General features: G+C 33.5%; 1 protein-coding gene and 1 non-coding gene across 2 annotated transcripts in view; one reads left to right on the top strand and one right to left on the bottom strand.

Annotated features, from left to right (window-relative positions):
- Positions 1-27493, bottom strand: part of LOC149084966 (lipid droplet-regulating VLDL assembly factor AUP1-like) — a 47763-nt gene that overhangs the window by 9107 nt on the left and 11163 nt on the right. Inside the window, exons 3-7 of the mRNA XM_089232711.1 lie at positions 18240-18387; positions 17146-17263; positions 11606-11715; positions 4774-4818; positions 2116-2189 (exon numbers count right to left, since the gene is read on the bottom strand). Of these exons, the coding sequence (XP_089088837.1) occupies positions 2116-2189; positions 4774-4818; positions 11606-11715; positions 17146-17263; positions 18240-18387 (495 nt within the window). The remainder of the gene's footprint in view (positions 1-2115; positions 2190-4773; positions 4819-11605; positions 11716-17145; positions 17264-18239; positions 18388-27493) is intronic.
- On the top strand, positions 18822-18895 carry TRNAS-GGA (transfer RNA serine (anticodon GGA)). The gene has a single exon. It is a non-coding gene; the product is annotated as a tRNA-Ser (tRNA).

Raw genomic sequence — 27493 nt, 5'->3', positions numbered from 1 at the left:
AAGAAAATAATTTGCCAATTTAAATCCTTTTTGGAGGGTGGTAACTCCAAATTTCTCAGGAAGAATACCCCTGGCATGGAGGGGGGGAAGAGCTGAAAATTATTATTTCCTTTCATTTCCACTCTGGGCACAGTAAACTTGCCTTGGGAAGAGGTTCAGTTAAATAAATAAATAGCAATTAAGTTAATATAATTAGTTTTTTTTATTCATAGATTTAATATTTATAGTTAATACTCAACCTGTTGGATGGATCTGAAACAGGGTTGGCAGGTTTTTGACACATGGCAGTTTTTGATGGTTTAAACCATGATTTAAACTGTCACATCGAAAACCATAAATATTGCTTTTCAATATAAAAATTCTTGTTGAAAATACACACATTCATTGCATGTTATGTTAAAAGTCACTATGTTATGCAAAAAATAAATACTTAATATGATTGTAAAATAATTTTCTGCTCTTTTTACAGAATTATTTTGGACAATATGTGTATTTTTTCCTGTAAAATATGCAATTTGAATAGAGCATAATATAAAAGCTAAAGGAAAAACTGTGGAATGATTTTATATTCATCAATTCAAGATGATTCTAGACCTTCCAAAATTTCTTCAACTGCTTATATACACGCATTGATATAAACCATCAGCTGTACGCTTTTCATAACAGATAGGTGTTTGAAAAAACCTCTTTTACACCATATATGTAATGTTGATTTCTGTTATTATTAAATTACCTAGATAATCACTAATACTTAAAATAATACCCTCATTATACATAACATTAGAATATAGCTAGTAATAAAAATACTAAATTGTAGGACTAAAATGTTCTTTAATTCAACAGATATTTTGAATAAACAGATCTATTTTGCTTAGTAAATTGAACACAGGTAATCAATAAATAAAATGGACCATAAAATTATATATTATCTGTTTCAGACTCTGTCGAGACAATCAAAACTGCAAATTATAATTAATATTTTGTTTTGATTATTGTAATAAATTAGTGTTTAAAAAATAAATTGTAATATACAAAAAAAGTTTCTCATCATGTTATCAACCTATTGTGTTTGAAACATTATTCAAAACCATTCATTTAGGTTTTTAATGGTTTTTGGCAGTTTTTGATGCTTGTCATGTCAAAAAACCAGTTTTATATGACAAAAACACAACCCTGATCTGAAATACTGAAAATCCCTTCATGTTACAAAATGAATGCATGTTAGCTGTAGAGTTGGTATGGTATTTACCCTTGATAGGTTTTACCGCTTTTGGAAACAGCAAATATAATATAACGATTTATATATTACTATCTATAATTATATTACAATATTTTCAAGTTCTCTTTAACCAATAAAAAAAAATTTGTGGTGAATATCATCATCTTTTCTCCTAACTGCTAACTGATGTGTTGAATTATTCTTTCAATATTTTCACATTTACCAAATTACTAATTTAAAATTTAACAAAGCACCAAATTTAAAATTCAAAAGAAAATTATTAAACATTATTTTATGTTAATGAATAAATCACTATCATTTATCGCTCACAATCTAGTTCAAATACTAGTTTGACACACGCGGAATCTGTTAACCAGAAAGAAATTTCAGTGAATTTTATGCATCTCATAGCCGATTCGTGCAAAGCGGCGACACGCTATGCAAATGAACAGAGCGTTTTCCCATTCAGATTGGTTCGATCGCCGGAGTTGGAAAGCCCAAGAAATTTTTTGTTAATCGCCCAAAACTTGAAAACTAAATAAGTTGAAATTCAGGTTTTTAACCAATCAGAAACAATGCAGGCTTCCAGAATTGGAAACATATGTGCACTATGTTCATACCTCACAAGTGGACACCCAGTATATTACCTTAAAATCAGAACAAAAAAAATTAAGAACTACCATTAAATTAAACACAATTTTTAATGATCATTGGGAATCATACACACTTCAATTGATGGTTTACTTATAGTTATATATTTACATGAATTTTGAACCTTGACTGAAATTCTCAACTTTTTATTAAAAAAATGAAATAAAATTCATGAAGTTCAGAGGAACAAACAAAAATTGGGTTCTAATTTTTTTTAATATTTCCTTATAATGACACAAATATACCTTAAAGTGAATGTAGAACATGGAATAAACAACAACCACATCAAATCGCACCAGGAACTGCTTCCTATCACACTCTACATTGGGTAAAATGTTTAAATTAATACAAAAACCTTTTTAATAACTTGTATTTTCATTCATCATACACTTTTTATGTATACTTAATAAATATAATATATTTAGTATTTGTTAATTTTGCTGAACCACTATCATGTTATGAATTCTTTTGAGATTATTTGAACTGGACCTATACTACCCTTGGCAGAAACTGTTTGTTCATCCACAAAAACACTAGCAATGTTACGTTTAAACTGCAAAAAAATCTCAGTGGCAGTTTTAGTGGAAACAATCATTCTAATTATGGAATGAATAAAAAAATAAATTTATTACAATTTGACCACGAAAATCAATTAATAAACTGGCAACACCCAAGAGTAGTTCATCTCAGTTTTGAGGGAAAAAGTATCGGATCACTATTTCAAACAAATGTGTTAACGCAAATTATGGAAATGAAACCGTTCACACAGGCTCAGAGTAACCAGACAATGTATAAAAAGTAAACCCAATGGGTTTTTTTCCATCACAACTTTTTCTGAAATATAAGAAATGGAGTTCCCAAGAGATATCTTTCTAATGATTTTAAAAAGCAGATAGTTGCCATGTTGGAAGATGGTGTTTCTCAAAGGAAGGTTACAGGATTCTTCAACTGTGCTCAAAGTATGGCGAGCTGTCTTTGCATGAAATATAAGAGGACTGGTGGGGTAGAGAATTCGCCTCAGCTGGTTGCCCCACGAAATGGTTTGGGGATTAAACTGACTTTATATTTCAAAAGATGGCAATGCCTCGTCATCACAGTAAAAAAGTTAAGAGATATGTAAAAAGGGCTAACATTACAACAGTGGTTCGGCCTACCAACAGTCAAGGTATAAACCAGATCAACAAAGTTTGGCACCAGTTGAAGAATAGAATAGACTTTAAAAGGCCGAATAATATTATGGAGCTGAAGCAAACCATTAGAGATAGCTGGAAAGAAATTTCACTGATAGACTCAACAACCTATTGCTTCTATACCTCAAAGGATGAAAGCCATCATTTGAGTTAAAGATGGATTTACTAAATTTTAAATCTCCCATATAATCTATCACCTTTTCCCCCAAAACTGAGGGAATAATTTTTTCTCAGGTGTTGCCAGTTTATAAATTGATTTTCATGGTCAAACTAACAAATTTACAATTTTTTTCATTTATTTCATATTTAGAATGATTTTACCAAAAATTTTCGCTCGAATAAAAAAAATTACTTTTGCATTTTAAACATATCATTGCTAGTGTTTTCATGGAGAACAAACACATTCTGTTAGAGGTAGTATTTTGAAAGATATTTTCAAATGACTAGATAAATAAACTCATTTTTCATCATTCCATGAATTAGTCCAGTCACAAATTTAACCATTGGTACAGTGCGTGTGAGCTATACTTACTTTCTTTCAAACAAAGCACAAATCTGGTCCATATTGCCATGGGTAATTTACTAACGAATGAGTTGTGCCAGAAGTGTGCATGTATACCTAACAGTAAAAGTGTGCATCTAGTATTTTGCGTGAATTTTTAGTGCTGCCATCTATTTTAAAACTGATTGAAGTGTAATGTTTGAATATTTGTACCATTGTAGGCCTGTTGTTCTCTGTGGCAAGTCTTTTTAATGGGGGAGATTGGCTTGCAAAAGTGTCTTGAAGTTGGGAACCACAGAACTCCAATTTCAGTTAACCACCAACTGTGCCACCGAAGGGACTAAGCTATACTACACGCGATGCCAAAGAGCTTGATGCTATACCCGATTTAGTGGATTAAATCCTGGAAATAATAACTTATTTGAGCATCAAAAATCAAGGATTCTAATTTGTAGGTCATGAATAAAGGAGAAGGGGAAAGAATGCAAAGAAATCTTATGATTATATATATTCTTTTCCAGTTACTGTAAGCACTACAATCACGAACTTTTCTCATTGCCTGGTACGTGCGCACAGTATTTGGTGCATCAGTCCCTAGTTCCATAAGTCTGGGTATAAATTCTGGTGAGTAGTATGAAAGTGTAGGCATTCAAAATAAGCTTTAACGTATATGTCCTATTAGCATAATTAACACAATGTATGCAGGTATATTGTGCCGTGGATGCATGTGTGTAATGGGCGTAAACAACACCTGCTCTCCACCATAAGTCTACTAAATACATACTTTTACGTGACCCCTGCTCAAGGGACAAATAGCAAAAAACGTAAAAATATGTAACCCAACACAACGTGTTAAATTTTTTAAACATAAAATGACTGCGGCATGAAAAAATGGGTAGATCTGAAATTATTAAGAGAACTCAAAACACACATCTGACCCTTCAGTTAGTTCATGATTGTGAACTAGGTGGTAGGTCATATGCTGAATATTCTGAGCAGTACTGGATGTTCATTGGAGGGCAAAATGATCACGGCTTCACTTAAAGCATGTTACAGCTTTAAGCTTAAGCTTATACCCTTTCTTTCCAAATACAAAATCATTCGATCAAGTTAGTAAATTAAACTTAACACTATAGCAACAAAAACACCACTATAATTTCAAGAAATTTATGAAAAATATGCCAATGATAATGTAACAGAAATACACTTACTGGTGAAATATTAATGAATGATGTATGAGAAATGTGAATGGCAATCTGAAAAATAGATGTCATTTAGATATAAAAAGAGTAAAAAAAAATTATTGAAGAATAGCTTTTGTCATGGCCAATGTGTGTAAAGCTTGGTCAATTCTACAATTGGCTGGCCAAAGCTTGAAGTAAAGCTTCTCATATGCTTCAAACTTTGGCCAAATGACATGGAAATTTTTCGAACTGGCTAGAAATCAGACATTGGCCATAACATCTTCATTGCATTAATGGAGAGAATATCAATATACTACTTTTTGTTTTGCTTGACATAAGCCGATGATATACCTCGCCCATGAGCAAAATTTATATCAAAATATAAGCAAAACATAAAAATGAGACTTCTAATTAACTAAAAAATTCCTATGGAACAAACCTGATACTAATCTAACCTAATCTAAATTTAATGATCCCCAATTTAACAAATTCTTTCATTTAACAATAAAACTATAGTCTGGAGAGAACACAGTTGAAAGCTACAGTTTCCAATTAGCAATTAGTAAGTGGAAATCCTCAAGAAATGATAATTATGCATGACCAATATACTATTTATTAAATAAAAATAAATATTTTTATACATAATTTTAAGATTTAGTTGGCAAGTGAAAGATTTCTTTCTGCTGTAATGTGGTGAGCGGAAGTGAAAACACTGGGTTTCTTGCCAAGAGAGCTCAAAGTCTCGCCAAGCATTCATTTGTTGGCTGGTGTAAATTACAAACTTGTTCATGGGAACGTTTCAGAATATTTATAGCCTAACACTTGTTTTACTCAGATTTTATGCAGAAAAAATAATGTAGGCAATGTTTAATTACTACAGCCCTTTTAAGATGTATCTGTATCAAAAACAAACTCTTTGTCAATTTCATTCATAACAAGTCCTCTGAAAATTGAATGCAAATGCAAGAATAGGCAAATTACCCAAAGCGGTGGCTGGAAAAGTTTGCCCATAAAAATATGGATGACAAATATAATCGAAATACAGCAACCCAATACAAAAGCACATATCACCAAACTAATAATAATTAATAATATATAATATACTGCCCATAAAAAAGATTGTGGTTGTCGTATTTAAGTATCGATAGCTTCTCGATTTATCCAACTATGTCTATCGTACTTCTTTTTAAATGTGTCAATTGTTAGAATTCACAACCCCCGGAGGTAAGCTATTCCATTTATTAACTATTAGAGAAAAACTCCATGTGGCACTACAACCTGGAATTGTCCCTTACTAAATAATAGTGGTTGTCTCCTGGTTGAAGCAGTTGATTGACAGTGTATTAATAACTCATGGTATATCCTATCCATCCCGTCGGAAATTTTAAACACTTCGATTATATCCCCAGACATCTGCGTTCGCCCAATGTAAACATATTCAAGTCTTTCTTTTATAGCCCAGTCCTTGTGTGACAGCAAGAGTATGCGTGGCTTTTCTCTGCACCCCCCTCAACCAAGTCTATGTCCCCCTGTAGGTATGATGTTATGTAGGTTATTATTAGTGTCTCCAAAACCTTATGGCATACTCCAGTGCAGGACGAACTAAGCCTGGGAAAAGCAGAAGAATGATTTTAGAACATGAAGCAACATTTTTAAGAATGAAACCAAGCATTCTATTTGCTTCTTTGACCACCTCCAAACAATGTTCAGAAAACCTAAGCTGCTCATCACAGAGCATTTCCAAATCGGTGACTCTAGTTGCATTCGGGATAATAATACCATTAAACTTATAAGTGAAGTGTGGGTTATTCAAACCAAAATGAGTGAACCATGCACTTATCAACACCAAAGGTCATGCTCAATTGATTAGCCCATGCCGCAATCACATTTGATGGTTCGTCTGGAGTATCTCTCTGCCGCTTGGATTTCAGACTATCTCCATTAGCTTCACATCATCTGCAAATTTGCTAACTATTCCATAGATACCCTGATTGAGTTTATCGAAAAAAGTGAAAAAAAAGTTAGAGGACCAACACTTCCTTCTCACACTTGAGACACTCCACTTTTGACACCTATCCAATCAGAAAATTTTCTGTTAACCATAACGCGTTGTGGTTATGTGTTGTCTGTTAACCATAACGCCCATCTTTCAACCAAAATTCTATTCAATTCAACAAGTTGTCCCCAATCCTAATCTCATGTAAACACTTCAACAATTTACCATGTTGGAACCAATTCAATGCCCTGTGGAAATCTAAATAAACTATGTTGACGTTTTTGCTATTTCCCAAAGCCTAGTCACGTGATCATAGAAGCAAAAGAGGTTGGTTACACGACTTCCCTTCCTGAACCCATGCTGTTTTTCTGACAATTTTTTTAAACCCCCATTGTAATTTATTAAATAAAAACATCCAAAGGCATAGAAAGTACTATATATTTGGAATATTCACTAATTCAAATTCCAAAAATACTTGGAAACAAATAAACTCCTAAATACTACCCCTGGTAAAGACATTCCTGGTCGCATTGACAGAAATAATATAAGCTACACAACTCCCAAAGAAAATTGTTTTAATGAATATTTTGTCGAATTCACTGCTTACCGCTGAATGTCTGTTTCTGACACAAACACACTATTTTTTAATCCAATTACTATATTTGAGGTTGAATCCATAATTTCTGCTTTATCTTTGAGTCGGTATGTAGATAGTGATGGTATTGCTCCCTTCATTACCAAACATGTCAATGAAATTATTTCCACTCCTCTGATCCACATTTTCAATTTACCCCTAAGTACCAGAATTTACCCTTATGAAAATATTCAAAAAGTGACATCAATCCATAAATCCAAAAATTGTTGCAACAATGTTGAGAACTATCACCCGATCTCAATTTTGCATTGATTTAATATGATTTTTAAGAAACTTTTACATAAACAGATCGGTTCCTATTTTGACCATTTTAATCTGCAGAGAGGCCAATGACGCACTATAACACATCAAATACCTGGAATTTTGGAAAAGAACGCATAAAAATTTGGTTCAGGCGTCTTTTGGGACGTGTTCTTTTCTAGTTCCAAGAAGAAAAAACAAGGGGAAAAACCTCCAACTTTTTTTCTGTCTATCATGATCGCGTGCCCATGAAAAAGTGGTTTTACCACTTTTTATGCTGTACTGTATTGTACTGATATATACGCGGGTTGTTGAAGAATAAGATGACGGATATCTAGTTGCTTCCCTGAATGAGGGGCCGTGTACAGGATTTTTAAATTTCAGAGCTTTTATTCCCCTACGGATTTTCTTCTCTCCGGTAACATACCGGACAGTACTTTCGCAGCTATCTGCCGGCATTCAAAGATAGTGTTTATGCAGCATAAATTTACCTTGTTCTTACAACATTGTGAATGTGCATTTTTTGAAAAATCATAAAGGATTTGGAACGCCGGTTCAAATTGTAAAACATTTTGAGATCGATCAGAAAAAAAACAAATCTGTAAAAAACTCTTACCTTGAATTTTTTCAAGGTAGAGTTTTAGACAAAAAATTGTGGATATTCAATGAATATCCACAGTTTTGTCATCTAGCTGGTATGTGGTAGTCACCGTTTTGCGTCGTGAACAACTGTTTGCATACGGGGCTGTAAGCCATAGGCAGAGATAGATTTGGAAGTCTGGGAGGTGGTCAGTATTGCTGGAGGGGGCACGATGATGTCAGTTCATATATACATTAGATCAGTCGACTCCACCTTTGATGCTTGGTGGAGGGGGGGGGCGTATCTCTGCCCATGCGTATGCAGAATCGGCATTTGGAGGGGCACAAGGATTACTTCCACAGAAATTGTGGGCACTAACACTCAAAAAAAATTTTTAATTAACATATAGTGTAAGACTTTTTTTTTCCAATATTTTAATTTTCTACAAAAATATTTTTAATTTTTGATTTTCTTGGGGAGAGGCAAGGGCCTCATACTCCCCCCACATATTGCCTTTGGTGGGCAATCTTTGCCGGGTTCCACACCCGGATTTAGAAATCCGGGTGTGGAACCTGCGACTGCATAGTGGTAATTGGCTAAAGATACGATTTTCTAAGGTTTTTCAAATTTGAGTTGGCTATTCCTTTAAAAAAAAAGCTCTAGTTGCCACGACAATTACACAAAACCTACAACACATACATGTACACAATTTCAAATCCATGCATTACGAATATGTGGAGGATAGATGCAGGACTGCACCTGGGGACGACCAGGCAGGTTTGATGCCCCGGGCTATGGACTAAAGGGCCCCCAAATTCACCCTTTATACCTGCTTCATTACACAGGGACGCCAAAACCCATGTTTGCCCCATTTGAGAAAGTATCTAGTTGCAGCCCTAGATAGATGGCCCCACCTATTGAACAAAAAACACACAAACACATTTCAGTTTCACCAACACAAATCTGACATAGCTCCCACATTCAGGTGTGAAAATATGTGGCAGTTAAATGGCAACAGATCAGAGTGGTGAACTATCAGGGAGGCAAAATAAGATCATTCTACCAGGAAATCGCTTTGCAAGGATTTATATGAATCGGGAATCAGAAGATAGGTGTCTGAGAGAGAGAGAATCTCATTTGCTTTAAATTTAATCAGAAGATATTATTGAAAGAGCTAAGATTTTTTTTAACGAAATGGAAAGTCAATCAGAAGTGAATTTATAGATTGATTTATTAGTAAATATATGAATATGTTGCTCTAACTTTTAATTACACTGGATCCTTGCTTATAACGTTTTTTCAAGGTAGAGTTTTAGACAAAAATCATTTTTCCAAAAATCGTCTTAAGGCTGGTATTACACTATAAAAGTTTAATAAAATTTCATTTATAAAACTTGAAAAATTCAATCAATAAGGCTATCAGTTGCATTTTCTCGAATGTAACTGATAACCTAATTAGTTAAATTATTCAAGTTTTATAAATAAACTTTTATAGTGTAATCTCGGCCGAAAAAAACATTGTAAACAGGAAAACACTTTAAATAGGAAATCTTCATGAGAATTACTAGGAGTTGGGACTACGAAAGTAAGTCGTACTAAATAGAAAAATGTTCTAAATGGGAACATTATAAGCGAGATCGACTGTATATTTGCTTTAGATTTATTACAAGTGTTAAATCTAAATTTTCTTTATGTTAAATTCTCAGTGTTAATAGGCTTCTGTGCAAGCTTTTCCTACTAGTAGACAATGAAAGTAAATGAACCTTTGGACAAAACATGCTTTTAGAAATGAATTATTTATTTGATTCACAGAGATAATTTCCTTCTCTTACCCAGAACATGGCCTGCCTTTGTCTAAATGAAGAGACATAAGCAGGTGATCAAACACCTGTGGCATGCTGGAAAAACTTCACAGAGATACCAGTGAATTATTGGGGAGGAGGGACTATACCTTTTTCAAGATAATTTTTTTTTGAGAGGGATCCACTTTCACTCAAAAAGGACTCAGATTTTTCAAATAACCTGGGTCCCGGGACCCAGGTAAATTAGAGTACAGCGGCATCTCTGAATTTGCTTTGACAATCTTAGTATGATTTTCGAAAACAAAAATTTCTACAGAAACTACACTCCTTCATGAACAAAATATCATTTCTATTGACCAATAATTTTTCCTATATAATATACAGTCTATGCTTGTTATAATGACCATTCCATCACAACAACAAGTAGGACAAGTCCCAAATCTTTTCATATAGAATGACTATCATATATGTTTTACTTTCGTATAACCACCCTCCCAGTATAATTTTTTTTTTCAATGGAACGAAAGGGGTTGCTATATCGAGCGTCGACTGAATATCAGTCTTGCATTTATGATTATTTTATTTCCATTCTCACATTCAAAACAACTAAATTCCATGACCACACGAATAATCCTATTATAACTCCACGACTCATGTCACATCATTATAGCACAAGATTACCTGCTCATCTGATACCAGTACATGCTAGAACTAATATTTTCTACAATAATGTTTAATTCTCTTTGACCCAGAATTTGAAATGATCTACCACAATCCTTGACACTTATAGTCTGCCTATGTTCAAGAAATTGAAATAGCACTTACTACTGGCATACTAACCCCTATCAGATCATATTATGATCTTCTCTCTCATCCCATCTATATATCCATGTATATATCTATATAAATATCATATCAATTCTGCACTCATGTTATGTGTGTGGATGAAATGAATTTGAATTTAATGTCTTGTTCTTGCAGATTTTAGATTTCAAAACTGTGAAATAAAAAAATCTATTCCCTGTGACTAAAGAAGTAAAAATCATGTCTTATGTTTATCAAATCTGAATCCTTTCCTAAAAGAAGTGTGTAAAGCTAAAAATATTCACTTTTGTCAAACCTTGTTATTTTTTTTAACATCCTTTATTTAATGATGTGTTTGCAATTCAACAATTTTTTGCTGGACCTCTACCAATTATTAAATCAGTTTCATAGTGATAAAAAATTTACAATATGGTGTTTGTAGAGCACTGTAAAAAAGTTTTTATTGGTATAACAGGTAAAAAATCATTTTAAGATAGCTACAGCTACCCCAATGATTGCAACACCAATGCACAAATCATTGTGATATGTTGACCAGAATAAATTTTTTCCTAGAAATTTATAATTTGAAAAGTTAAAACATTGAACAATGATAAAAAGAAATATTTAATAAGCCTGATAGCTATTAAAAATAAGAATAAATCTCAAGAACAAAAACATTTTTTTGAGCAACAGGAGTTGGAATGGTTAAAGAGAAAAAAAGAAAGAAAAAAAGAGAAATCTGTTAAGAAAAATATAAAACTATTAAAAAATAAGGTACATACGGGTTGAATAGGAAAAGCTGTACTAAATGGCACAGGATCAAACTTGAGAAGACCGTGCCTTCCATTTGTTGTAGTTTTTTCAGGAAAAATACATACATGAGTGTTTGTATCTGAAATTTGAATGAAAAACAAAACAAAAAATAAATATATTCTTTCAAATACAATTTATAAATAGTACATCTATTTGATAAACAACTAATCTTAAAATATTAAGATTCCATCAATTTACAATGTAGCTTTGGCCTAAAATGGTATTTAATAATTAAATTTTGTACCTTAGAGCCAGAGGAACGCAAGTCCAAAAACCTGATTTTACATGTGAGCCAATGAAAAAAAAAATTTTTTGTATTTTCTCCAGCAACACATCCCTTAAAAAGTGGACTCGTCCTCTCAACACATGAATGCAAACCTCTTCATTCTTTTACTAGCTGAGTTCAAAGTCATTATCCTCCTAGTGCCGCAAGTATATTAAAATCCATGCATGTTTCGCATAATTTTTAAAATGCCTCAAAAGTTTGTCTTGCAATTAGTTACTGGTTCTTATGGCTACAAATATGATTGTTACAAGCAAGCCATTTTGACGGCTATAAAATGATTAAGACGAACAAATTCTTGATGATGCAGTAAGTGATTGAGAAATTTTCAGTGATCAAAAGAGACAGAGTTTCAATGTCACAAGAGCCATTGGAGGCACATTGATAAAAGCAATTCAAACAAAGAAAATTCTGGATTAGTTGAATCAAGTGCATGTTGAATAAATAAAACCCTAATACAGTAAAACCCGTCGATAAAGATACTGTATAAGGACTTAGAAAAATATTATTATAGACAGTTTGAGCATTTGCGCTATTTCCTATTAAATAGAAATTCCCTTGGGACCAAAGAAAATATCGCTATAGGCAGATTTATTGTTATACACAGATTTCACTATAGTTTTGGGCTTTGATGTCTCTAAAATGATCATTGGGATCCTATAGACTTTGTGCAAGTACTTAAGTAAGACTTTTAACTGTACAGTTGAAAGTTTTAGCTGTATCCAAGCAGCATATGCTGCGAAACAGCTAAACTGTCTGCGGACCCAATAAAAAGTTCACTATAACCCAAGGTTCACTATATCCAAATTTGTTGAAACATTGATAGCATTTCCTAGTGGTTTTGTTGGAAAAATTCACTGCAATAACACACAATTTACTAATAAATTATTAATCACTTAAATAGACAATCAAATATTAGAAAGGAGGAATTTTAAATTACTTTTATTTTTATATCCTAGAGAAAAAATTTGTTATTTTTGATTGAATACATTTCGATATTATCATCATTTTCTTATCGACGATTAGGAGAGACTCCAAAGTTTTTTTGCCCACATTTTCCAAAGAAAAAAAAGTATTCAGAATATTTGCAGCCGCTTTCATTTCAGAGATTGAAGGTGCTGACATTTTACTTTCTTTTTCTGAGGGTAAGGAATCTTCTTCGTCAGCATCGTTCTTTTGCTTTACTTCGGATACTATGTCATCATTGGTAGGAATATATATCTGAAGTACACATCTCATTACCACAAGATTCGAAGTGTTCAATTTCATCTCTAGGAAAAAGATTTACACTATGCTTTTCCAGCCATATAGCGATCAGTAGATTTTTATCTTCATCCTCCACAATACTGTCTTTTCCTTGCTCCAATACATTCTTGGAAAGACCCGCGTGTCGAAAGCAGTTGAGAATTTTTGCATCTGTGAGCAGCGATGATCATGCTGCAATTTTTCGAAATGTTGAAACTGTAGATTGATAAGGAAAATTCCTTGCATATTGCCGATTGATTGGCTTCATCTTCAATGTGTTTGATTATTTTTATTTTATCATCAATTGAAAATGTGATCCTCTTTACGGAATTCGCCATTTTTTACAGATTTTTTTTTAAAGATGCTCTTGAGATGGCAAAATGTCTGTTTAGTCTGAAGAGATCATATGGTTATGAAGACAGCGGCGGGAGATAGAAAGGAGGGGGTGAATCAAATGTCTCTAGGTCTGTTCCACTATTGTTCCGATTTTTCAAGGAGTGGTTTGAAAAGAGTGGGGTCTTGTAGTGCAATGGTTCTCAACCTTTGGAAGCTCATAGCCCGGTTGATTTGGTGGCCCAGTAATTTTTGTGAGTGAAAATCCTGGTCATACACTCAACTAATATGAACTAATAGTAGATAATAAATAACGACTAATAAATGGTGAAAAATGAAATGGCGAACCACTCACTACCCAGCGGTTGAGAAGCACTGTTATAGTGGACCAGTGGATTTCTAGAAACGACAGGGAGGGTGAAAGAGTGGGATTTGACAAGAAAGTCAAGGAATGCTGTTTTCGGGATCCTAATATGTGTAAGCTTATCTTCAAAAAACTAGAAATCTGTGGAAGGGACATTTCAGTTCACTATAAGTGGAGTTTTGTTTCTCAGCCGTTCACTATAAGCATTTAAAATAACATTAGCTAAATAGGTGTTCAATTGGGACCACTGAAAAAGTTCACTATAACCAAGAGTACACTATATGCCAGGTTCACTATAGTGAGGTTTGACTGTAGTTTAATCCTTCCTGTAGCAGGAAATACTAATATTTGGACATGGTCCACATTGCTAAAACACAATGAACAAATGTAAAATACTATAAAACTCAAAACTGGAGTTTCATTCCGTCAACTCTGAAGTATAGAACTTATTAAATAAAAAAAAAGAAATAATATATGTGGAACATGTGAGCAAAACATGTATACACACCAAGAAATCACTTATTTTATTCTCCATACACAGTTACAAATTCATTTTAACAAGTGGTAAGCAGGTGTTTTGCTGCATGGACATAATATGGGAGCCGACAATTTAAACAAAAGAAAACAAAAACTGTGCAAAACTAATGAGTTAATAAAAGTAACGTGAAAGTTCTGGGTTTTTCTTCACCCAATCACCCAATTTGTATCATCATATCAAAAAACACATCCTTTATTATTTATTGTTTTAAAAATTATCCACTTGTATTTATGCAAAATTATGATAAACAGTAATAATCACAATCAAAATGTAAAAAAAAAATTAGCAAAACAAAAATCTGTGCACACAATTTATTTCTCAACCCTACCACCTATAAACTAATTAGAACCTTGAAACAAATATTAGTAATGTTTTAATGTATGATACCATCTAAAAAAGTGATATAAACAAATATTTCAATGCAAAGTTAGCTAAGGTAATCTATATTTTTACATTTTCCCCCCATCTTTCATCAGTGATATAAAACATTATTTTATGTAATCAACTAACAGTGTGTTAAATAAAAAAATAATTGTTTTGATAACATTTGATACAAAGTTTAGTGAATGAAATAGATGCATCTATATTATATTTTGGCTCTTTTTATATTTACAAAAAAAAAAAAAGATGTATAATAATTAGGGATACGTAAATTTCGTATTTACAAAATAACAGCGATAAATATGAAATTCACGAAATAAATGTGAAATTTGCCATTTTTGACGAATAAATGGAAAAATTTGAATTTTCGCTACTTTTATGAGAAATCATGATAATTTAAATTTTATCGTTAATTTTCCATGTATTTTCAAGCTATAATATATTGACACCTTAAAAGAATACAAACTAAATACGAAAATAAGAGATCTAGTATCAGACTCAGCGCATTACATGATTGCATGCTTCAAATTATTAAAAACACTTCTTGGTGAAAGCATTTTGCACTACCAATGCTGCTGAACCAGACATGCACTGCCAATGCTGGGCGCATAAAGTGAATCATGTGGGTGACGCATTCATTAAAGAATTTAATTCCGTTGTAGCCAAGACAAAGATAACTTTTTTAGCACTGAAGAAAAATGAGCAGTGCGTATTTAAGCTACCAAAAAGAAAAAGTATCACTGTATTAGTAGACTATTACTGGCAGCAAAACTCTTCCCGATGCCTGTAGTAAACAGGCAGAATTCGTGGTTCAAAGGTATCATTCATCTGAGCGAATATCATATATTGCTGCTTTTCTGAATAAATATGAAGGTGATTGCTTCAGCATAAGTTTCTTAAAAATAAGTTTTGACAATGAAATTTTTCCCGATGGGACGTCAGATAATACACAAGGTCAGATAAATGGGACTCTACTGTATGTTGGAATTGATGAACGGCATAGTATTCTGCTGAAGACACAGCAACAGAAAAGAGTTAAAATAAATTGACTTTACAAATGACATCCAACCAGTGTCGTCTTAATGCATGGGTATGACCAAGCACGGCCCAGAAACCTCAAGTGCAGAGGGGCCTCATCAAAATGAGATCTGGTTCAAATTATTGAGAGTAAGCATTTCTTTCTGAGGAGGGGGCCTCAGAAAAATAATTTTAGTCGAGGGCCTATGATATGCTATTTTTTTAAAATATATATTTTTATTTTTTTTTACATTTTTATCTTTTGTGAAAAAATTAATTTTTGTGAACAAATACACAAAATTTCTGACCTGATTTTTTTTTGCGAATAAATGTGAAATTTATGATTTTTTTTTTGTGAAATTTACGTATCTCTAATAATAATATTTAATAAGCCCATTATTATATATCCTTGTCATGTGTAGTGCACATATCACACTCACTAGCTACTTGATCCTTAAATTGCCCCTATTGCTTACAGACAATGCGCATAGCAAGCTGTTCAATCATTTATTGAGGATTTGAATTAAAATAAAGTTAAATTCTCAAGCTTTTTAAAACATGTAGATGATGTATGAATAAGATTCCCTGGTCCTTTGTATTTTTTATCACTACTAAATGCCACATGCACCTCGTAAATATTCCTCTAAAGAACTTCTAACGAATTGGTACATGTCGGAATAGATATTTTTCACTGACATTAGCTGGGCTCTGGATTTGAGTAAACTGATTTATTAGTAGGTCGAGACCTCAGCAATAGTATATTTTGGTATAGTTGATATCTATCCTCTACAAAAAAAAAAAAAATTCTCCTTTGTATGTATGAAAGGGTAAATCTCCAATGGTATTTGGGCAGTTTAAAAGTCCTACAATAGGAACATGTGGTGTTAAAACTTTCTGATGAGAAAAACAAGTATTTATATCATTATAATGTTATAATAATGAAAGTAATTTTAACTGTGCTGTGACAACTTTAATGTTAACAACAGAAGCTACATTAGATAATGTATGTGATCCAGTCACCATTTAAATAGGTAATCTTATCAATGCACCCTCAAAGGTATACAGGAAAAATAGTAAACAGAATGTTGGAAATCTTGCCAGTACTATTTGGCTAGGTAAAATAGGCAGAAAGGCCTTGAATCAATAACTAGCAAGATCCAGTTCGAGAAAGGTGCCACTCTTTGATTTCCCTCAGTTTGACTGTGTGTATAATACAGATTATACTCCATGAGCAGATTCCATTTAAATAGGTTAAAAAAGGGTGCACTAAAATTCACACATTCTGATATAACAGATAATCATGTAGTTATTGTTAAGCATTAAATTGATTAATTTATATATATCTTACCAAAGCACTGTTGTAGAAAGTTCATTTGTGCATTGAAAACCTCGTTTGGGTTGTACCTTCCATTGTATGAAAATAGGGCAGGGAAAGTCCAGTCGTTAAAATGTGAGCATATGTTCACCTAAAAAAGCATTAACATAAATTTCTAATTCATAAAGAATATTTTAAAAAATGTTTTTATCAAATGAAGCAATGGATGCTGCATGTGCAAAAAGGTTTTTTTAATAATGTGCTAAGAAACATTAATCAATGCATTGGTCCTCTCATCACATTCTAAACTTAACATTGACTTAAATATTTGAATTAATTCTGCATGTGTGTTGAGTAATAGAATAATCTGTGTGTATTTCCTCCCCCCCCCCCCACATTTCTTTAGTCATATCTTGGTAAGTATTCAACAATTTCAGATCTCGTCAAATTCATTATTTGTTGCATTTTAATAAAAATACAGTAAAACCTTGATAAGTCATCTCACTTGCAATATCAAAAAATTATGACGACTTAGCGAAGTGACATCAGTTTTGATGTGAAAATTGTGTAAATTTAAAGTAATATAACATTTATTAGAATATGAAATAAAAATCACAGTATTAACAAAATTTATAGATTACAAAAGAAAAAAAAAATTTTATAACTTTTTTAAGGTTTTAATATTTATTTTAAAACAAAAATGACATGATTTCAAGTGATAAAGAAGCTTTCGTTAAAATAAAAAATACCCCAAACCCCAGGTATCCATTCTGAGTTTGAGTAATTTTAAAAGTTATTTCGTGTTCCGAGGCATAGATGTTCCAGCATTAGATGAAGTGGAAAAATGTTTGACATCCACAATCATATCAAGAAAACAACAAACAATGATACACATACTTTCGTTGATGCAATAGAAAAATGTGTGTCATGCACACATGAAATTATATTTAATCTTGCTTATATATAAGCAAAATTAAGCTAGTATGGATACAACAAAGTTTGTGTATGAAAAATGTTTTGCTGGCTTTTTTTTATTTCTTTATAAAAGGGCTGAACTGTACTAATATTATTGAAGATTTGAAAGCAATCAGAAAAATTGGACATTCTTAAAATTTGGTAATGATTACCTGCTTGCATGGAAATACTGACTCAACAACAATATGGTCTAAAATGCTGGTATGGTTGCAAATAAGAAGTTTAGCATTCTCATCTCTGTCTTGTAAATACAACTTCACTTTAACTCCAAACATCAAGCAAATTCCTTTCAATATGAATCTAAAATTGGAGGAAAAAAAAATTTAAAAATCAGATTTTTTTCACTATTAGCAATTCATGAAGATGAAAACTACTTTTTGAACTACAATGTTTAATTTCATGCTCGTAGACAATTTCAAAATCAATCAAGTGGACAAAATTCTGAAAAAAATTCATGCAATAAAACTGTAGACAATCATTGTACATACAAGGATGACGTCACTCTCCGCTACCATACAAAGGTTTTTTAACAACTGGCTGTTGGGAAGATATATTTTTTTGGAAAGAGAAAATTCAAGACTCAGGCCAAGCTCACAACTGCTGACATTGCCACCAGAAGTCACCATCTGGTGGCAGAGTCAGCAGTTGTGAGCTTGGCCTGAGTCTGGTCCGGCCGTCCATGTACGGTCCCTTTCAGTGTACACGAGCTCCAAGGAAAGATTGAGAGATTTGGTGCCTCTGTAGTCTAGTGGTCTAGGACGTTCACCCGGAAAGTGAAAGGATGTGGGTTCGATTCCCCGCAGGGGCAGTTGAATTTTCTCTCTTTCCAAAATATATCTTCGCAACAGCCAGTTGTTAAAAAACCTTTGTAAACATCGTACAACCTTAAGTAAAGCTTCTGTAAATGTACAATTTAAAGAATTTTGGTAAGTATGAAATTCCTTGGCAACTATTTATTCAAAAAGCTTGCAGCACAAGGATATAATTACGACTGGCTTGAAATTAAGGGGATGGGATAATGGACCTGATTTATGTGATTGGATATTTTATTAATTTTTCATTCATAGGGCAATTTGGATGTGTTCAATGAAAGGTTGGAAATAATTAATACATAGTTCAAAAGATTTTGGCTGGACAAAACTTGAGGATATAATTTGGGATCTTATCAAGACCAATGGGGAGTAGGGATTTTAATTCTTTTTATAAGATTCAAAATACCTCCTTTAGTGAAAAAAAAAAAAAACTGGATTGGAGTTATGTAGTGAATCAACTAAAGAGTATTGGAAGTGTTGGGGTGAGAAGAAAAAGCTTGATTGAACTCAGAGGCAATATCTAGGAAAAGAAATTTCATTAGAAATTTTAAAAGATGAAAGAGACCAGTTGATTTAGGTTGAAAAAAATTCCAAAATTCGGCAGGGTTTGTTTTCAGATAGTTTGGTAAGGAATTAGTGAGGTAGTTGGTTTTTTGATGAAGATCGAGATCTTTAAGGTTATGGATGGAAACCACGATCTTGTTTCTGAGAAAATTGGAATTATTGTACAGTCAAATCCCGATTTAATGGCACCATTAAAATTTCACAGAATTCTAGCACAATAACAAGTTTGGCGTTATATCGAATCACCATTTAGCATGTGTAAAGCCAATAAACAGAAGATTTGTTCACTGAAAATTTCTGGCACTAAGCAGGTTCGGCAAAACATTGCAGGGTGCTATAACTGGGTTTGACTGTATTTTAGTTTAGAGGTATCTCAATAAATTTTTATTTTCAGATAGATAATATCTCTGGTGATCCATGGTCTGTAGAGGCACTTCAAGGAGGTATTTTTCATAGGAACCACTGCTTTACATTTTCTTCATTACAGCATTGAATTTATTCCAAAGATTGTATATTAGAGGAAGATGTGATTTTGATTTAATATGCACATTCCAATTTTCAAGTACTTTCACATGAGTGTGTTTATGTGTAAGCCTATATGCATGTGTGTATACAGGGTGATTATTTAATTCCTCTTGCCACATTATACTGGCAAACTATTGATCGTAGAGAGCCATACTTCCAATTAAGAAAAAATATCCAAATAACATGTAGAACTCAGATACACTATTCATAGTGCAAGGGGTTATATACAATGGAACTTCAGTTTGAGTGATTTGCATAATGAGCAAAAATGTTGACTCGGTTAGCGAGGAATGATTTGCATTATGAAAAAAAAAAAGCTTTGTTAATTTAGTTTCATCTTTTATCACAAGTGACTCAATGGTTTTTCTTTTCTGTCCACACATGTATTATGGAATTGCAATATTCTTCCCTAGTCTCTGGTAAGTGTGCCTCACTTGAAAAGGGAACACGTGTATGAGTGTGACTCATTACACTACGGAACTAGATGTAGCATTGTAACCGTGCGAATGTGCACTTGAAGTTGTTTTAAATTCTACTTAGAGAAAACTGAGGGTTGCATTATTGAACATGACTTTGAGGGTCTAGCACATCAGCTGGAGCCACCATTTGCGAAGAGATTGTGTCCTTAGGAAAGACCATGGCACAGGAGGTGAATTTACTTTTTTCACTTTTTATCGACAAACTCGATCAGGGTATCGATGGAATTACTAGCAAATTCGCAGATGATGTGAAGCTAATGGGGGTAATCGGAAATGAAAGCGATAGGGAGTTGCTCCAAACCAAATTAAACAAGATTGCAGCATGGGCAAATGAATGGAACATGACGTTTAGCGTAGATAAGTGCATGGTCGCTCATTTTGGTTCGAACAACCCACGGTTCTCTTACGAGTTGAATGGTGTCACTATCACGGATGCAACTAGAGTCACCGATTTGGGAATTCTCATTGACGAGCGACTTAAGTTTTCTGAACATTGTTCAGCGGTTGTCAAAAAAGCGAATAGAATGCTTGGTCTCATTTTCAAAAAGGTCTCTTCGCGTTCTCCTAAAGTCATTCTTCCGCTTTTTCGAGGCTTAGTTCGTCCTGGAATGGAGTATGCTGTAACGTTTTGGAGACCATACCTACAGAGGGACATAGACTTGGTTGAAGGGGTGCAGAGAAGAGCTACGCGTGTCCTTATTGGCACACAGGGCTTGAGTTATGAAGAAAGACTTCATTTTTTGAATATGTTTACATTGGATGAACGCAGGTGTCGAGGTGTGATCGAAGTGTTCAAAATTTTCAATGGGATGGATAGGATGGACCATGAACTTTTAGTACACCGCCAATCGACTGCTTTTACAAGGGGACACCAGTATCGATTGGTGAGGGACAATGCAAGGTTATGGTGTCGCAGGGAATTTTTCTCCAATAGGGTTGTTAATAAATGGAATAGCTTACCCCCGGAGGTAGTAAATTGTAACACAATTGACACGTTTAAAAAGAGATACGATAAACATGTTGGGGTAAATCGAGAAGCTATCCATTCTTAGAATAAGACAACCATAAGTATTCTTTATGGGCATTGTATAATATTTTATCATGTGTATATATTGTTTGTAATTTGTGTTAATTGCATTTTTAATTGGGTTGCTGTATTTTTGAAACATATGACAACCATATTTTTATGGGCATCTTTTTATCAGCCACCTCATTGGGCATTTTGCCTGTTGTGGCGTTGTATTTGTATTTGTATAAGATGACATTCAAGAACTAGTGGAGGAGCATGGCCAAAAGTTGACCATAGACAAACTGATGGATCTCCACTGCACACAACAGCAAGAGATTATACAGGGTTTCGCATCTGAGTAAGAGTGTGTGAGGAGATGTCCCTCACTTTAAATGAGATTGGAGAGATGTGAGAATGTGTGTGCGAAATTTTGTACAAAAAAATACCTAAATAAAGCTGTAGCAGTGTGTGAAAAACAAATATATCCAACAACAATGCAATTTTACATTTCTGAGAAATACTAAAAAGGAGGGAAAAGCAAATGTCATTGGATAGGTTCTTTTTCAGTCACACAAATGAAGAAGACAGCAAATGAACAGACAACCAGAGATGCCATTCGTGCTATGACAAGTCAAATACCCGGAATTTCAGAAAAGGACACATAAAAATTTTGTTCACACGTCCTCTGGGAGGTGTGCTTTCCTAGTTCTAAGAAAACAAAAGTAGAGAGAAAAACCTTCCCAACTTCCCCCCCCCCTTTTTCTTCTTCTTTTTACCATCTATCATGATCGTGCAACCTTGAAAAAGTAGTTTTACTACTTTTTACGCTGTACTGTATTGATATACACGCAGGTTGTTGAAGAATAAGATGAGGGATATCTAGTTGCTTTCCTGAATGAGGGGCTGTGTAATTATCAAATTTTGGAGTTTTATTCCCCCCTTTTTTTTCTCCCTTCCGGTCACATACCAGAAATGTTCCTAGAATATTGCGAATTGTGCATTTTTCTTTAATCGTAAAGGATTGGAATGCCTGTTCAAATTGTAAAACTTTCTAGAGATCGTGGGGAAAAAAGACGAACCTGTAAAAACTTGACCGTGAATATCCGCAGTACTGTCATCCAGCTGCTATGTGGTAGTCACAATTTTTGCATCGCGAAAATCATGGGTGTGTACCAGGGTTTAAGCTAGATAAAAAATTCCTTTAGCAAAAAAGCGAAAAGGGGGGGGGGGAAAGCTTTTGCAAAATGCTACAATGCTAATGATTGATGGTTGGATGTGTCTACTCGTTTCCTACCTCCTGTACGCATTATTGCGAAAGTAGCTTTTACTTTTTTCGCATTCTAAGATTTTCTTTTGCATTTTGTGAAAAATGCGACCGTAGCTTAAATCCTGGTCTGTACACAGAATTGGCTTTTGGAGGGGCACAAGGATCTAATTCTTCACAGAAAGTTTGGGTCACTAACACTCGAAAACAATTTTAAATTAATAGATAGTATAAAAAATTATTTTATTCCAATATTTTAATTCTCTACAAAAATATTTTAAATTTTTGATCTTGGGGGGGGGGGGGGGGAGGGAAGAGACCCCCCCCCCCACAAAAATTTTGCTTTTGGTGAAAATCCGGGTTTGGAACCCGCGATTGTACAATGGTAATTGGCTACAAATGCGATTTTCCAAGGTTTTAAAATTTTGTGAGTTGGCTATTCCTTCGGAGAAAAAAACTTCTGGTTGCCACGGCGATCACACAGACCTACAACACATGTACACATTGAACTTCAAATGCATACATTACCAGTCTGGAGGATAGATGTAGGGCTGCAACTGGGGTGGGGGGAAAGGCAGGCGGGTCTAGTGTCCCAAGCTCTGGACTAGAGGGGGCATAAAATTTCCTCTTTATAACTGCTTCCTCTACATTACATGGGTGTGCCAAAATGTGTGCTTGCCCCGTTTCAGAAAGTATCTAGTTGCGGTGCTTGATAGATGGCACCACCTACTGAACACAAAACATGCCAAATGCTGGGCACACACACATAAACACACTGTCAAGTTTCTCCAACACAAATCTGACATAGCTCCCATATTCAGGTGTGAAAATATGTGGCAGTTAAATGGAGACAGATCAGAGTGGTAGACCATCAGGGAGGGAAAATAAAATCATTTTACCAGGAAAACCAAAGTATGAATAGGGAATCAGAAGATAAATGTCAGAAAGCAGAGAGAGAATCTAATTTGTTTTAAATTTGATCAGAAGATATTGAAAGAGCTAAGATTTTTTTAACAAAATGGAAAGTCAATCAGAAGGGAATTTATAGATTTATTTATTAGTAAATATATGCCTCCAACTGTTAATTAAAGTGGATTCTGCTAGTAACGTTTTTCAAAAAACTGTCATAAAATATGTTGTAAATATGAAAACACTTTAAACGGGAAATCTTAATAAGAATTACTTATTGTTAGGACCACGAAAATAAGTTGTACTAAGTGGAAAAAAGTTCTAAATGGGATAAACGTTATAAGCGGGATCAACTAATATATTTGTTTTAGATTTATTACATGTGCGGAATTCCTTACGTTAAATTCTCAGTGATAATGAGCTTCTTTGCAAGCTTTTCCTACTAGTAGACAATGAAAGTAAATGAACCTTGGATAGAACAAGTTTTTAGAAATGAATTATGTTTGATTCACAGATACCTTCTTCTTCTCCTATCCAGAACATGACCCACCACTCAGTCTCAACGAAGAAATATAAGCAGGTGATCAAAGAACTGGGGCATGCTGGAAGAAAATTCATAGAGATACCAGTGCATTACACTGGGGACCCACTTTCATTCAAAAAGGACCTGGATCCCGGGACCCAGGTAAATTAGAGTACAGCAGCATCTCTGGACAACAGTGAGTCTGTGGATCATCCTAAAGGATAGTCGTCCTCTCTTGTAGTTTAGAGTAAGTTAGGTCAATTTGTAAAAATTATAGTATTGTATGTTTACTTTATGGCATTATCATATTAATTATATTATTGTGTTCTATTATTGATTGAATGCTGTTTTTATTAGTCATGTTTATGTGGATGAATAATTGTGAAACAGAACAAACTATATATAAAAGTTTCCATTATTTCCTTTGCGAAAGTTTGATTCACTATACAAGTGATTCAGGTAATGAGCGCGTTCACAGAACAAATTAAGCTCATTAACCAAAGTTCCACTGAAGTTTCATTAGAATAAAAAATGTACTTTTTACATTGATACTTTGTCCTCAAAAACTCAATTAAAAAGTTTTTGCACAATGTCTCCCAAGGCCAACAAAAAAAAAAATTCTACATTTTTAAGTGCAATATTTGCACAGATATTTGAACTGAAAAATTGGAGGAAAGTTGGAAAAGAACAGCATAAATTAGGAAAAGCAGCATTGCTAATTAGTTTAAGCTGTTCTTTCCTAAATTCTTATACTTGAATTAAAAAATCAATCTGAAAATACTTCACTTCGAAACACGTTTTTTTTTGGCCTCAGAAGAGACAGGGCAACAATTTTCTAACTCGGTTTTTCAGGACAGGGTGACCGTATAAAAAGTTAATTTTTAAATTTTAATAATTATACAACCCTTTGCAACATGAATAATGTATCTGAGTTCTACACGTTATTTGGATAATTTTTCTAATTGGAAGTAAGCATCTAGGATCAACGTGACACCAGTAAAATGCGTCACAGGGCATTAAGTAATCACCCTGTATATATGGTGGTGAATATCTCATATATATTGTAAATATCTACCAATTTATATATTTTTTGATGCATCAAATCTTTTCTCACTCTAAAAAACTAACATTCTAATACACTACAACTAGGGATGTCAAATTCTGGAAAATAATCTTCAGGAGAATATTCTCATCAAGCAGGGTTGGCGAGTTTTTGCCGTAGGAAGTAAAAACCGGCAAAAATTGATCCCCCCTCTCTATTTATGCATATGAAGCATTGTTGTGCATTGATTATTTTCTATTATTCTAAATGCAAATAAGATCGTTTTGAACACAAACTTTAGTATTAAGAATTAATAAATATTTGAGTTGGTGAGTTTTCGCCATTGCTGAAAAAAACTGCAGCACAAATGTTCTGACAATAATGGGTTTTTGCCAAGCATCAAAAATTGATACTTCCATTTATTTATATCTAGCATAACAATAATCTAGCATAAAAAACAATACAAAAAAAATTGTTTGAAACTTAAAACTCTGGTTTAATAATTATATTAACATGATATATATGCTTATCAATTTTATCAATCAAAGAATGAGTATATATTATTATTTTTTACACCTAATAGCCTATTGAACCGTTCACACAATTGTGTTTGCAATGAAAGTAGCAAATTTTGTCCAAAGTAAACCAATTCTTTCTAAAATAGACAATCAAGTTCAGTGAAACCTCACTACAATGATACTCAATATAACAATAAATCACTCTATAACAATATTTTTTTCTTGATCCACAGAGTGTCATTACATCCAGATTTCACTGTATCAGGGTTGGCAAGTTTTCGCTACAGGTGGAAAAACCATGGTGTAAAGCTGTCCCAGAGCAAAAATAGATTCTTTCAACATCTATGCATGCAAGGCATTGTCATGCATTTATTTTTCTGTATATTATGCAAAGTTTTGGACTCAAATTTTGGTTTAGTAATCAATAATTTTTAGGGTTGGTAAGTTTTTGCTATAGCTGGAAAAAAAACTAGAGTAAAAAACGTCTTGACAAAAATAGGTTTTTGCAAACATAAAATAAATCAATAATTCCCTCATTTATGTTTAGTACCATTTAAAAAACATTGATGCAAAAGGATGGTATATTTTTATAACCATCCCAATCGTCCCATACTACAGGTGGTCATTGTAGCCCTAGCGAAAGGAAAAACATAGGTCGTTATATGAAAACATCAAGGGACTTTTACAACAGGCCATTGTAATAGAATGATCGTTGTAATGTGGGGTCATTATAATAAGCATTGACTGTATCTATATTCATTTTTAAAGGTGTTTTCCACAAGATTCGTTCAAATTACATTATAAATTGATTGTTGTAATGATTTTAAGTCTCAGCTACATATAACACAGTCAATTCTTTTTTTTATAAAACCGTTTTTGCCCTGGTTTTTAGCAGTTTTCACTACTGTCCCGGCAAAAACACTAGCTCTATCGTTGAGAATATTCTAGACCAGTGTTTCCCAAAGTGGACAATGGAGTGGTCCGAGGAGGGGGCGATAGAAGCCATGGATTTAACATAGGATGGGTTCACCTATGGGTTCACTTGAGTTGGAGAGCAATGAGAGGAAAAAAATTTCAGAAGAAGGAGAAGGGGGCGATGGAATGAAAAGTTTGGGAAACCATGTTCTGGTTTCTGAAAAATTTTATTTTTTATTTATTCATCAAAGTTACTGATTTATTTTTATTATTTAAAAATATTCATAATTATTTTTTTGGAATTTACTGGTTTTTTTATTTCCCTAGAGCGGCCGCGGAACCCCAAGAGCTCCGCTGTTCTAGACTATTCTCTGGAAGGACTACTGTTTAATTCATAATAGTAATCCTTCTCAAGAATACTCATAATATAAACAAAATTAGTAAAAAAATTTTATTATTCATAAAAAAAATGAATATTCTCAATTATTCTCTAATTTTAACATCAAGGAGAATATTCGCACCTCCCATCTTCAACCAAAACTTAGTGGTTTTTTTATTGTGCTATTTTTCTTGTCCTAAAGTCTTAGGTTGATACAATGGACGTAAGTCAAGTCAATTAAAAGCAACAGAATCAACAGTGGTGGTTTAACCTCTTTATGATCACGGGCACATTCCGTAATGCACAAACACCAGTGGAATAAATTTAAACAAGTCCTGTGTTTTCTTTGCTCTCTTTTCACTATCACAAAACTTTATAGTAACCCTATCTATGGAAGTTGCTTTTTCTTTCCCTCCTTTGTTAGATTTTTTTCACACATATAATGTATCTTTCTACTATACTACACA

This window comes from Pholcus phalangioides, unplaced genomic scaffold (genome assembly GCF_987345545.1).
Source record: "Pholcus phalangioides strain wild (caught in Gottingen) unplaced genomic scaffold, Ppha-v1.0 ptg000007l_1, whole genome shotgun sequence".
In the NCBI taxonomy this organism is placed as follows: domain Eukaryota; kingdom Metazoa; phylum Arthropoda; class Arachnida; order Araneae; family Pholcidae; genus Pholcus; species Pholcus phalangioides.
Note: the sequence above shows the minus strand (reverse complement) of the source record. Positions and strands in the feature narration are given on the sequence as shown.